Source organism: Danio rerio, chromosome 7 (assembly GCF_049306965.1).
Source record: "Danio rerio strain Tuebingen ecotype United States chromosome 7, GRCz12tu, whole genome shotgun sequence".
Taxonomy (NCBI): domain Eukaryota; kingdom Metazoa; phylum Chordata; class Actinopteri; order Cypriniformes; family Danionidae; genus Danio; species Danio rerio.
The window spans coordinates 52240448-52252665 of NC_133182.1; the positions used below are offsets into that span (position 1 = coordinate 52240448).

Sequence of the window (12218 nt, forward strand, 5' to 3'; positions counted from 1 at the left end):
AGAGTTTTTGAAATTGTTGCAAATTTATTAAAAATAAAAAACCTGAAAAATCAGATGTAAATCAGTATTCACATGCTTAATACTCTGTTGATGAACTTTAGCAGCAATTACAGCCTCAAATCTTTTTGAATATGATGCCACAAGCTTGGCACACCTGTCTTAGGGAATTTTTGCCCATTCCTCTTTGCAGTACCTCTCAAGCTCTATCAGGTTAAATGGGGACGTTGTAAAGCCATTTTCAAATCTCTCCAGAGATGTTCAATAGGATTTAGGTCTGGGCTCTGGGTGGGCCACTCAAGGACATTCACTGAGTTGTGGTGTGAAGCCACTCTATTGACATTTTGGCGGTGTGCTTTGGGTCATTGTCCTGCTGGAAGATGAACCGTCGCCCCAGTCTGAGGTCAATAGCACTCTGAAGCAGGTTTTCATTAGGCTATATTATTTACTGTCATTATGGCAAAGATAAAATAAATCATTTATTAAAAATGAGTTATTAAAAATATTATGAGTAGAAATTTCGTTAAACAGAACTTGGTGAAAAAAATAAACAATTGGACTTAAAATTCGGGGTGGGGAGGGGGGGATTGGCAAATAATTATGACTAACTGTGTGTGTGTGTGTTTGTTTATATATATATATATATATATATATATATATATATATATATATATATATATATATATATATATATATATATACATATATATATATATATACACACACATATATATATATATATATATATATATATATATATATATATATATATATATATATTTATATATATATATATATATATATATATATATATATATATATATATATATATATATATATATATATATAAAGAAAGAAAGAATGAAACAGAAATAAACAAAGAAAGAAAGAAAAACAGTCCTCAGTAAGGAGAAACCTTTGGCTCGTGCATGAAGAGAACATTATTATTATTATTATTAAGTAAAATGTGACTTTATAGTTGAGCATAATTAGTAAAATGTAGTTACAGTTAAAATGTATAATTTGGGGGAGAGAATCATTTGTTATTCTGCAAGGAAATGTCAGGAGTAAAACGAATCGAAGGTAGGAACCAACTAATAACGCGTTTCCGGAGGACAATTTCACGGTGGGTTTTCTATAGAGTAGCACATCCGCCACGTCCATGTTGGTGGGTAGAGGACTGTAAACAGAATTTTTTTTTACGGAGAGACTTTACTCTATTTTGACATTATTTGTAGTGTAACGGGACCAGTGCAAACGATCCAAAATGTCGGCATTTGACGCATTGAATAACAAGCAGCCGCCGATTCAGTCGACGGCTGGAGCTGTGCCTATCCGCAATGAAAAAGGTAACAAACCAAAGAGTTAGCTTTAGTTGTTAGCATGTTTTGACGTGATCAGTGTTTTTATATTGTTAATAATGGAATACTGATTTAAACAAAGCAACTATTTATCCCAATCAATCTTCTGTTATTAACCTACTTTAACTTGTTTGTATGGACTTTTGTTTCGTATGCTGGCAGTTTAATTACCTAGCTATATTGATGGTTGTAGAAACAGACCATAATAAGTTATGAGTTGATGTGGATGCTCAGTTGGTGTTTGTTTTTTCATGTTTATATTTCACATATGGAAATAGTCTTTTAAATTGACTTCTGTTTTTGGTGTCAAGATGGAAAAGTAAATCAGCTCAATCCCCTGCCAACATTAAAGGTTTGTGTTTGTCTGCCTCCAGGTGAAATTTCTATGGAGAAGGTGAAGGTAAAGCGATATGTTTCTGGTAAGCGTCCCGACTATGCCCCTATGGAGTCCTCGGATGAGGAAGAGGAAGATTTCCAGTTTGTTAAAAAGGGTAAAGAGGCTGAACCAGAGATGGAAGTGGAAGAGGAGGAGAAATCAGATCCTCGTCTTCGACGTCTCATGAATCGAGTTTCTGAAGATGTTGAGGAAAGGTAAATCATATCCATCTTATTCGTCTGTAGTAAATACATGATGTTCTTTTGCTAGAGGTCCATGGGTCTTAATGCGCTGGGTGCTTATTCCCCCACAGGCTTGCAAGACACAGACAGATAGCAGAGCCAGAGCTGATTGCTCAAAGCAGTGAGGATTCAGATGAAGGAACGTGGCATCCTGAACGAGAGGAGAGCAGCGAAGAGGAGGAGGAAGTCGATGATGAAGTGCGTGACTTCATTTTAAATGTTTTTTTAAATGTTTTTATGAGTCTTTTGTATGACAGTGCGTATTCAATATATCGAAAAAAGAGGTGAACAGTAATATAATGCCCATTGATTTGTTTTGTTTTTTAACAATGTCTTTATTAATTCTTTAGGAACTTTAAATGTGTACTAAAGAAAACAAAACATACAAAAATTATAAATATAATAATAATAAAATTACTATTACAAAAAATTGAATTAAATGCATGTACATACGTGCCCACTATAAAGGTATCAAAACAATAATATATTAATAGCAGGTGAAATAAGTTATATGGATTGAAGGTTTGTATCAGCCTCTCCTACAGACAGATTTCATATTTTGAAGAACTTTCCAGGTGTTCTTTTAACTATATGCAAAAAAATTCTAATGCCAAACAAGGGAACAACTCTTGCAACCATTGTTTAAAAGGAGAATTTATAATGTCTGTTGCTAATCCCATTCACCACCTTCATTCCTTGTAACTCAAATAAACGAACGAGAAAAATAAATGGGTGACTTTAATGCTTGTATGCGTTTTCAGTGAGTTTACAAATTGGTGGTGTGTTCTGTGTAGGAAATTGAGAGGAGGAGAGCACTGATGCGTCAGCGTGCACAAGAAAGGAAGAACGAGGATATGGAGATCATGGAGGTGGAGGAGGAGGGAAAGTCTGGAGAGGAGTCTGAATCTGAGTCGGAGTATGAGGAATACACAGACAGCGAGGATGAGGCTGAGCCTCGGTTGAAGCCTGTGTTCATCCGAAAGTAAGTTTCATTAGCATGAATGCCTTTGCTTATGCCTCCTTTATAGTTATCCACCTTTTTTCCATCATTTTTTTGACACTGAGCAAGTTATGGGAGCAGCTTCTATATAAACTAAACTGTCAATGAACTTTTTATCCATGAACATGATGATGTATATTCCAAAAAAAATGTAATTAAGTTTTAAAAAGCAGAGCAAAATAACGTTAGCCTGTCTACTCACCATTAAAGGAAATTAAAAATATAGAAGCATCAACAAATTATTTTAAACACACCATGAATAAGCCCAAAAGATGCAGCATATTTATGACAGTAGTTGTGGAAAGAGTACTGAAAAATCATACTCAAGAAAAATTCAGTTGTGCATTTAGTTATTGTTTAAGGCCATTTCGGTCATCATACAGTATACATTCATCATCTTCTCATCAGTGATGTTCAGTCTAAAGAGTCTCTGGGTTATTGCGTGTATCTTCCTGGACACTTTTAATGTTACCAAACAGTTTGCTTCATGTCTTGAGGTAGTTCATTATGATGCTATTTACTTTCTGTGTGTGATTTAATGGGACAGGAATCACAGGGCTGATTTTTCTAATCCCCATAGAGAAGAAAAATAAAGTAGTACCTGCAGGTTGAAGGAAAGTAGTGGAGTTAAAGTATAGATAGATCACTATAAATGTACTCAAGGAAAAGTAAAAGTACACATTTTTAAAACTACTTAGTAAATTACAATTTCTGAGAAAAACTTATTTTTTATTTTATTGAACTAAACTAAAACTGTTAAAAATTTTTTGCTAATTTAAATAAAGTTGAAATGAAACCTTAAATCTTTGATAAACTAAATGAAGAAATGTACAGGGTTTCTGCAGAGCCTTTTTTTTAAGTCTAATATTATATATAATAAGTGTTGTCTAATATAATATATATAAGTGTTGTGTAGTTAAATAATTTAAAACAAATTCTGTGTAACACTACCTATTTAAAAATTTTATTTATTTATTTTGCCATAGTGTTGCAGTTTTTTTTTCTCTCTAGTCCAAATATGATTCACTGTATTTACTGCTACAAATGATGCCAACATTATGGTAAGAGTATTACATTTTGGTCTTAAAAACGCTCAGATTTGACTTGGAGAAACTTTCGGAAACACCGAAAGTAGCCTTTGGCAAATCAATGAAATAATTGCTAGGATATCATATCAAGAGAAATCCATCCAAATGTTTATCAGGAATAATTTATAATTTTACGATGCAGTCTACCAACTCAATATGTACCAGTGTATACAGATGGTTCAAAGTCATAAGTATCTACTGCAGCAGTGATTGGTTCAGAGTCTTTCATAAAGGGTATTCCTTTTAGCTCTAAAGCAAATAGAAAAAGAAAAGCAACACCAGTTTTTAATTTGCACAGATTCTATGTCCTGCTTACAAGCACTTGAATGTTTAAAAACTGATCATCCTATGATTTATAGCAAAGTAGAAAAAGTGGAGAATTTAAAGATAAAAGACTTTGATATTTTTTGCAGGATACCTGGTCATAAGGGATTCACTGGAAATGTATGTGCAAATAAGGCAGCTAAGGCAGCCCTATAGGTGGAGATAACCGAATGTAAAATTCCTGTGTCTGACAATAAACCTGATGTTTTAAATCGGTATATTAATGAGAAATGGCAGAAGGTATGGGATGAATGTTTTAACAACAAATTATTGTATAAATAATAATTGTATAAAGTGAATTCAATTGTGGTGACCCAGTGGTGCAGTAGGTAGTGCTGTCGCCTCAAAGCAAGAAGGTCGCTGGGTTGCTGGTTCGAACCTTGGCTCAGTTGGGGTTTCTGTGTGGAGTTTGCATGTTCTCCCTGCGTTTGTGTGGGTTTCCTCCGGGTGCTCCAGTTTCCCCCACAGTCCAAAGACGTGGTACAGATGAATTGGGTAGGCTAAATTGTCCGCAGTGTATGAGTGTGTGTGTGAATGTTTACCAGAGATGGGTTGCAGCTGGAAGGGCATCAGCTGCGTAAAAATGTGCTGGATAAGTTGGCGGTTCATTCCGCTGTGGCGACCCCGGATTAATAAAGGGACTAAGCCGACAAGAAAATGAATGGATGAATAAATTCATTCATTTGTAAATTAAATGAATTATTACCATTTTGAAAATAGACAGGTTGTGCATATGATAATCGGCACATTAGACTTGCACACTTACATTTATTGAAAAGGGAAGAAAAAACTTTCTGTGACTTGTGTAAAAATATTTTGATGATAACATATTTTAATAGAATGTGTATTTTTAAATGATATTAGAGGAAATATTTTAAGGGAAATGTTTGAAAAGATGTCTTCTGGAGGAATTTTAGAATATCTTAAATCAAACCAAGATTGTACATGACTCATTTCAGTGTTGATGCTGTTTGTGCATTTTTTTTGTTTGTTTTTGTACAATGAATATTTGTTAAGAAACTGATATGACTGTATGTTTTATATTGTATATTTAGTATAGGTTTTGCCATGAATATAGCCAATGCTGCTGAAATGGCATTAAATAAATAAAGGACTGAGATAAGTACTAAAATTACTAACTGAAACTAAACAACTAAAGCGGTATGTGAAATAAAAATAAATTAAACCCATTTTATATCATAAAACAAAGTCAACGCACACATTAAAAAATGATTGCAAATATAAAAACCCCAAATCAAAAGATTTAAATAAGAGATTGTAAAAGTATTTTAATAATGTTAAAATGACTCTACAAATAAATCAAGTATTTATCAATGTTCTCAGGAAGGACAGGGTGACGGTGGCAGAACGAGAAGCAGAGGAGCAGAGACAGAAAGAGCTGGAAGTTGAAGCCAAAAAACAAGCTGAAGAGAGACGACGCTACACGCTGAAGATTGTCGAGGAGGAGGCCAAGAAAGAGTTTGAGGAGAACAAACGGACTCTGGCTGCTCTTGAGGCTCTGGACACAGATGGAGAAAACGAGGAAGAGGAGTACGAAGCCTGGAAAGTCCGAGAACTGAAGCGTATTAAGAGGGACCGAGAATCCAGAGAAGCGTGAGTGGCACTTATCTTTTTTTTTTTTCCGAGAAAAAAATATACAATAAGTTTCCCATTACCAATACTGAAGCCCTGTCTGGCTCCAAGTCTTTAATAATTTGGAATTTCATATTTTTAATTGCAGATTGGAGAAAGAGAAAGCGGAAATCGAGAGGTTTCACAATCTTACAGAGGAAGAGCGCAGAGCAGAACTGCGCACCAACGGGAAAGTCATTACCAACAAAGCCTCAAAGGGCAAATACAAGTTTCTGCAGAAGTACTATCACAGAGGAGCTTTCTTCATGGTGAGTGATGAGCAGATCTTCTCTATAATTGGCTTTTGTTGATGTCTGACATGTATTTAATCTTTTCTGTAGGATGGCGAGCAAGATGTCTTCAAGAGAGACTTCAGCGCTCCAACTCTTGAGGACCATTTCAACAAAACAATCTTACCCAAAGTCATGCAGGTCAGTGCCATGTATTTAAAGACTATTATTGACTGGTAATTAAACAAACAATATTTCTTTGAGGATTATTGTGCTCTGCCTAGGATGGTCTAGTTTTGTCAGAGATAAACGACAGTAAAACATTTCTGAACAAGTGATCCATAGAATCATCCATTTAGACTGCTTGTGTCTGAAGTTGAATAATCTGTTGAGTGGTTACTTAAATGACTAATGCTTCTGCTTGTTTGGTACTTTAAACAAGGTTCATAAAAACAATATAAAGTACCATAATATATGTACAGTGCACAACCCTTGTAAAAAAAAAAACCTTGAGACTTTTAGTAATCTTCATAATTTAAACTTGACTTCTATAGTTTTAAAACAGGGGTGTCCAAATTCAGTCCCGGAGGGCTGGTGTCTTGCATAGGTTAGCTCCAACTTCCTTCACACCTGCCTGAAAGTTACTAGTATACCTAGAAAGAGCTTGATTAGCTGGTTCAGGTGTCTCTAACTGGGGTTGGAACTAAGGTTTGCAGGACACCGGCCCTCCAGGATTGAGTTTGGGCACTCCTGTTTTAAATCGTATCTTAATACCAACAGTAAATACAAAATTGCTATTTTCTAGGTCAGTATGTCTATGAACTATAATCTCATTTCGGCATAACAATCAAAGAACTTTGCTGCCACACCATGGATGCAGCAGGCGCAATGATATTACTGAGCTGGGAACTATTTTCAGTTGCTGCATAATATCATTGCACCTTCTGCATCCATAATGTGGCAGCAAAGTTCCTTAAAGGGCCACAAAACCCCCTTTTCAGCAGGGTGTTTTCACACCTATAGTTTGGAAAAGTCAGAAAAGTGGGCGTGTCCAGCTCTGTTAAGGGGGGAGTGTCGGAAGGAAAGAAAGAGGGAAGGGGCATAAAAATAGTGTCGGTTTAGGGAACGTGCTGATTTTCACAAAGGCAAAACAAACACAGATGCAGGGGAGAAAGACAGTGACTGTTTACATGGACATCAGTAATCGAACCATTTGACAAATAAATGGTGGACTTTAACTGCAGTTTAGCAATTTCATTCATGCCCCTCGTGACAAACGAGATATTTGATTAGAGGAATTGCTGGAAGCGTGTATTTTTAATGTAATGTTTGAAACCGCATGGCAAAAAACCCTCGGTATTTCTTTGTAACTTGGATGCACTCGGTAGGTAGCGTCAGAAAGCCGTGTGTGTGTTATTCCTGTCACAAATGAGCCGAAAATCCTCCACGACGGAAATAATTTGATTGTGGTACTAACATGTTTTTACACACAGTGAGCAGCATTAACAGCAGATCTTTCAGCCCATATTACTGTAGTGATGTTTACATACTTTAAACTTTTGTAACTTAGAAGTCATTTGACTAAGGTCAGTCTTGAAAGAGTACTGCTGACCATACAAACTAACTTTGCCATCTGAATAAACAAAGGCCACTGATCGCTTACTTACCAAATCTGTAAGAGACAGGACAATCAACTTCAACTGGAGCTGCGTCTTTATTAAAAGGAGACGAGCGGCAATTCCGCATTTCACCATTTCCAGATGAGAAAATCTCTCGGGTAAACAATGTTTCTTAGACACGTATTTCTGCCGAGTGTCGCGTGCACTGTTATCCACACAGGAGTCCAGTTGCGCTCTCATAACGGGAAAATGAAAACAAAAACCTTCCTTGCAGCAAATTATAAAAGCAACACTGACGAATCGTATCTCCAAACAACTCTTCTCCAACTTGTTTTGGCAACTCAACGTGGTGTCTCCCTCTGCCGTCTGAATACTGTACAGATGCAAACAGTCTTCGAAGCTATCATGCATATTAATGAAGTTTCACCGCATACACAATAGAGCATGCTGATTGGTTTGAACAAGCCTTTCTTATGAATTAATGCAGCACATTTAGAAACGTCATGAAGTCCTCCCAGGTACAGACAGCCAGCTTACACGCTGGAATGCACACAAGTATCTAATCGGCGTGACACAGCTTCAAAAATTTTTTCAAACCGGAAGAATGAATTTGCTCGAAATAACGCAAAAACAACCAAATGGTCTAATCCAATTCAGTGGTCTAAGCTAAGCTAAAAGTTCTCCCATTAGATATGCTGAATGGATTGAAAATTGGTCTAACTCTAGGCAACTTAAAATGAGCCTATTTTTTTAAAAAGTGGAATGTTCCTTAAAGAGTCTTTTCTTTTTGTGTTGATTGTGCAAAGTGCAGTTAAATATAGTCCTGACTTCTCCATTTTAATAGTCTAGAATCTATGTGAATGCCAATTTCACTAATGATCTGTGTGCTTTGTAGGTCAAAAACTTTGGACGTTCTGGACGGACCAAATACACACACTTGGTGGATCAAGACACCACTTCATTTGACTCAGCCTGGGCTCAGGAAAGTGCTCAGAATAGCAAGTTCTTCAAACAGAAGGCAGGGGGCGTGAGAGACGTGTTTGACCGGCCAACAGTACAGAAGAGGAAGACATAATCCTGTTCATCACGCCAGAAAGAGCAAATTCAGCTCAAACAAGGACACTTTTTTTTTTACTTTTCCCCTCCTCTACATCACTCTCTGTTTACTAGTGTCTTGTGCAGAAGTAGGAGAAATCTCATAACAAAGACATTCGATGTTTATTGCAGTTGAAATCCAGTACATCTAGATAATGTTTGATTGCGTGTACAGAATTGAGGCTTTTGTTTCACTTTCTAAAAGAAAAAAAAAATGTACTTTTAGTTGTTTTATGGTAATAAATTACTGTGACACTGAGCTCATTGGAATGCATTTCCAAAAAAAGGGGGGGTTGGAGAATGTAAAGCATGAAAAGGGGTGAGTTGAACTATTGAGGGCTGTTAAAAATGGTTCCTTTATTACAGAATAAGTACAGTGTGGAAAAGGTAAGGTCATCACAAGCGGGAAAAAAGGCAGTCCAATGTGTCCATATACAGCTCAAAACTTTCAATCTCCTCAGTTGGTGAGTGCGATCAGAGCCTCCACCACATTCCCCATGTGTTCTCTCAGACTGCGCTCCGCCACGGCTCTGGAAATCTCCATCTCTCCCATCTGAGAGAAACACGTTAACATGTTTATCCTCGTCAAATCATCTAAATCAGTGAATGCACTGCTCTATACTTACTATGAGCTCCACGTCTTCTTTCTTTATTGTTACTTTGGCCAGCTCCTTTTCTCTGTGGAAGTGACATTGTCATTTATTAACCACGTATTTTCTCTGGCAAAATGTGTGTTTTAATGTTAAAGCGATAGCTCACCCAAAAATGAAAATTTGCTGTTAATTTTACTCTTAGTCCCTCTCGGAACATACAATAGTGAGGCTTTTCAAGTTTTGAAAATAAGAATATTTTTGAGGAACAGCACATGCTAGGGACACCTGCTGGCCGAAATCATGCAAATGCAACTCAAACTCAGGGAAAACACTGCTTTTTTAAACATGTTGCAAACTTTAAATTGAAAGTTTAAACCATAAATGCACTACTGCATAATCTAATATCATGAAATATTTAATGTATACTATATAATATACATTCATTTGTACCTTTTCAAGTCTTATATCATTTGTGACATGGTGGGATCTGATAACAGGACAAGAGACAGGGTTATACACATTTTACAACTAAAAATCCAAGACTTAAGTAAATTTTCATGACCTAATGTTTCATGCAAAGTCCACACATGCCTGGTAAAAGAAAAACAATGCATGTTCAAATATATAATAGCATATTGGAAAACACTCAGCAATTCACTTAGTTTTAATTTAGATTTCCATCTATGTAAAATTGGTTAAGATAAGGCTTACACCAACTAATAAAGTAAGAGTATGTGATTGGCCAAGGACAGAAAAGAAGTCAAGACATCTAACCCAATGTTTCAGCAACATTTATTCTTCCATGGCAGGGGGCCACACCAAAATTCATCCCACCATGGCTATATTACAGCTTCTCAATCAAAACATTTAGTTGCTTGTTTGTTTTTTAATAGCGGGTTATATATCGCACCAAAACGTATTAAAATGCAAGTGAAATATATCAGCGCAAACTTAGTGCTGTGCGTAATTCGTTTAACCCTTTAAGGTGACATGCTGACTGACAGACACACACACACGTTCTCTCCTAACCATGACATGTCCACACTAAATGGTTATAAGAGACATGTTTAAAGGGTTACATGAATACATGCTTTATTTTTTCTCCTCAGTATGATGAAAGCTTCACTTCAGTATCATACTTAGAGGAAAAATGTGCTTTATGCAATGGCACAATTATATAAAGCTTGAAGCATCAGAATCGGTACTCTTTATCAGCCAATTGCATGACACGGAGTCAGTAGTCAACATGGGCTGTAATGATCTTGATCAGAGCATCCCTATTTAAACTCAGCGTTTATGTCAACAATAAAAAACAAAAACGTTATTTGTTTTTATACCTATTAAGTAAGTAACTTTTTGCAGATTGTCATTTTTCAAAGCTTCTGTCTACCAAGAACATTTGATATAATGTAATGCTTAACGTTATATTCTACTAAGAAAAAAAGGTTGCAATTTGGCTGACCCAAGAAAAAGTACATTAATAGCAAATTTAAATTTTTGAGTGAATTATACTTCAAATGAAGGTAAGGATTGATGGGAATTGCTCACCTTTCTTGTTTTGCCTTCTGTTCTCTGGATCTTCTGTCTCCAATCACGGACATTGCCTTAAATAAAACAACTACGTAAATTAATTTTGAAAACCCAAAACATTAACCATATACTTTATTGAGAGGATCAACACTGTTCTTTAAATTTCCTACACTAATTACATTTTTTCAGGGCGTTGACATCTCGGCATAGTAAAGCACAAATTATTACACAAACTTATTTATTGAGAGTTTCAATTACTAATTTGGTAGTTCAGCAACACATAGAGGTAAAGTTGGTTTTATATTTGCACATTCTAACTTTCCCCTTAATAATTTAATTTCATAAAAGTATTATTAGCCAACTAAACAGTGAAATCATATTAGCAGCCAATGACTATCAAAGTACAACATTGTTCACAGTCAAATAAACAGTGTTAATGTTGTTTTTAAGTCACACTGGCATGCTAATTCCGATCGAATATTTAAAGTAACATGGTAAAAAATATAGATACTTCCAAGTTAAATGAACGAATGTGCGAATATAAAACCAACTTTACCTCTATCAGCAACAGGTTGAAAAATCCGCCGATAAACTTGACAATATCAAGACATTGAAAATTAAGACTTTGCACGATCAGATGTATCGTAGTTCATTGAGTTTTAATACAGAAACCTGCTGTGCACATGGCTTCACTGCTAGCCTGACTAGCTTCATTCGCTTTTAAAACTCACCGTTTCCAAATTTGAGCTGGATATTTCTTTTTCCTCCGCATAGTCGGTAACCTTTTCTAAATCAGCAGCTCCACTGTCATGCTTTCTCGGCTTTTCTGTCGGTTTTCCCGTACAGTTCTCCTCAGCCTCCAGATCCAGATCCACATCTCCTTCAGCCGCCATGTTTGATTCCTCGCGCAGCCGGAACGAAAAACAGTGATGAAAAAAACCCGAACTGACATTCATGCAACACACTATGAGGTCACGTCACGTGTGTAAAAATATTATAAAAGGATAATGCTTTGCAGTTTGATATATAACAATAATTTTAATAACATCAATATTTTCTTTCTTTTTTTTTTCATTTAATGAATTTTTTTTCATTAATTAATTAATTTATTTTACGATGGCCTAGTCCCTT

At 35.8% G+C, this 12218-nt stretch overlaps 2 protein-coding genes across 2 annotated transcripts; one reads left to right on the plus strand and one right to left on the minus strand.

The window, feature by feature from the left end:
• The first annotated feature begins 1159 nt into the window (after window positions 1–1159).
• mfap1 (microfibril associated protein 1) lies at window positions 1160–9223 on the plus strand. Its single transcript, NM_201017.1, is given in 8 exon segments — window positions 1160–1346; window positions 1733–1949; window positions 2048–2174; window positions 2771–2958; window positions 5733–6002; window positions 6130–6289; window positions 6362–6451; window positions 8765–9223. Coding segments are annotated over 8 exon segments (1314 nt in total). The 5' UTR covers window positions 1160–1264; the 3' UTR covers window positions 8945–9223.
• Window positions 9224–9304: 81 nt separating this feature from the next.
• On the minus strand, window positions 9305–11985 carry hypk (huntingtin interacting protein K). The gene is given in 4 exon segments (NM_001127470.1): window positions 9305–9517; window positions 9591–9642; window positions 11106–11161; window positions 11819–11985. Coding segments are annotated over 4 exon segments (366 nt in total). The 5' UTR covers window positions 11981–11985; the 3' UTR covers window positions 9305–9421.
• Between the last annotated feature and the right edge of the window lie 233 nt (window positions 11986–12218).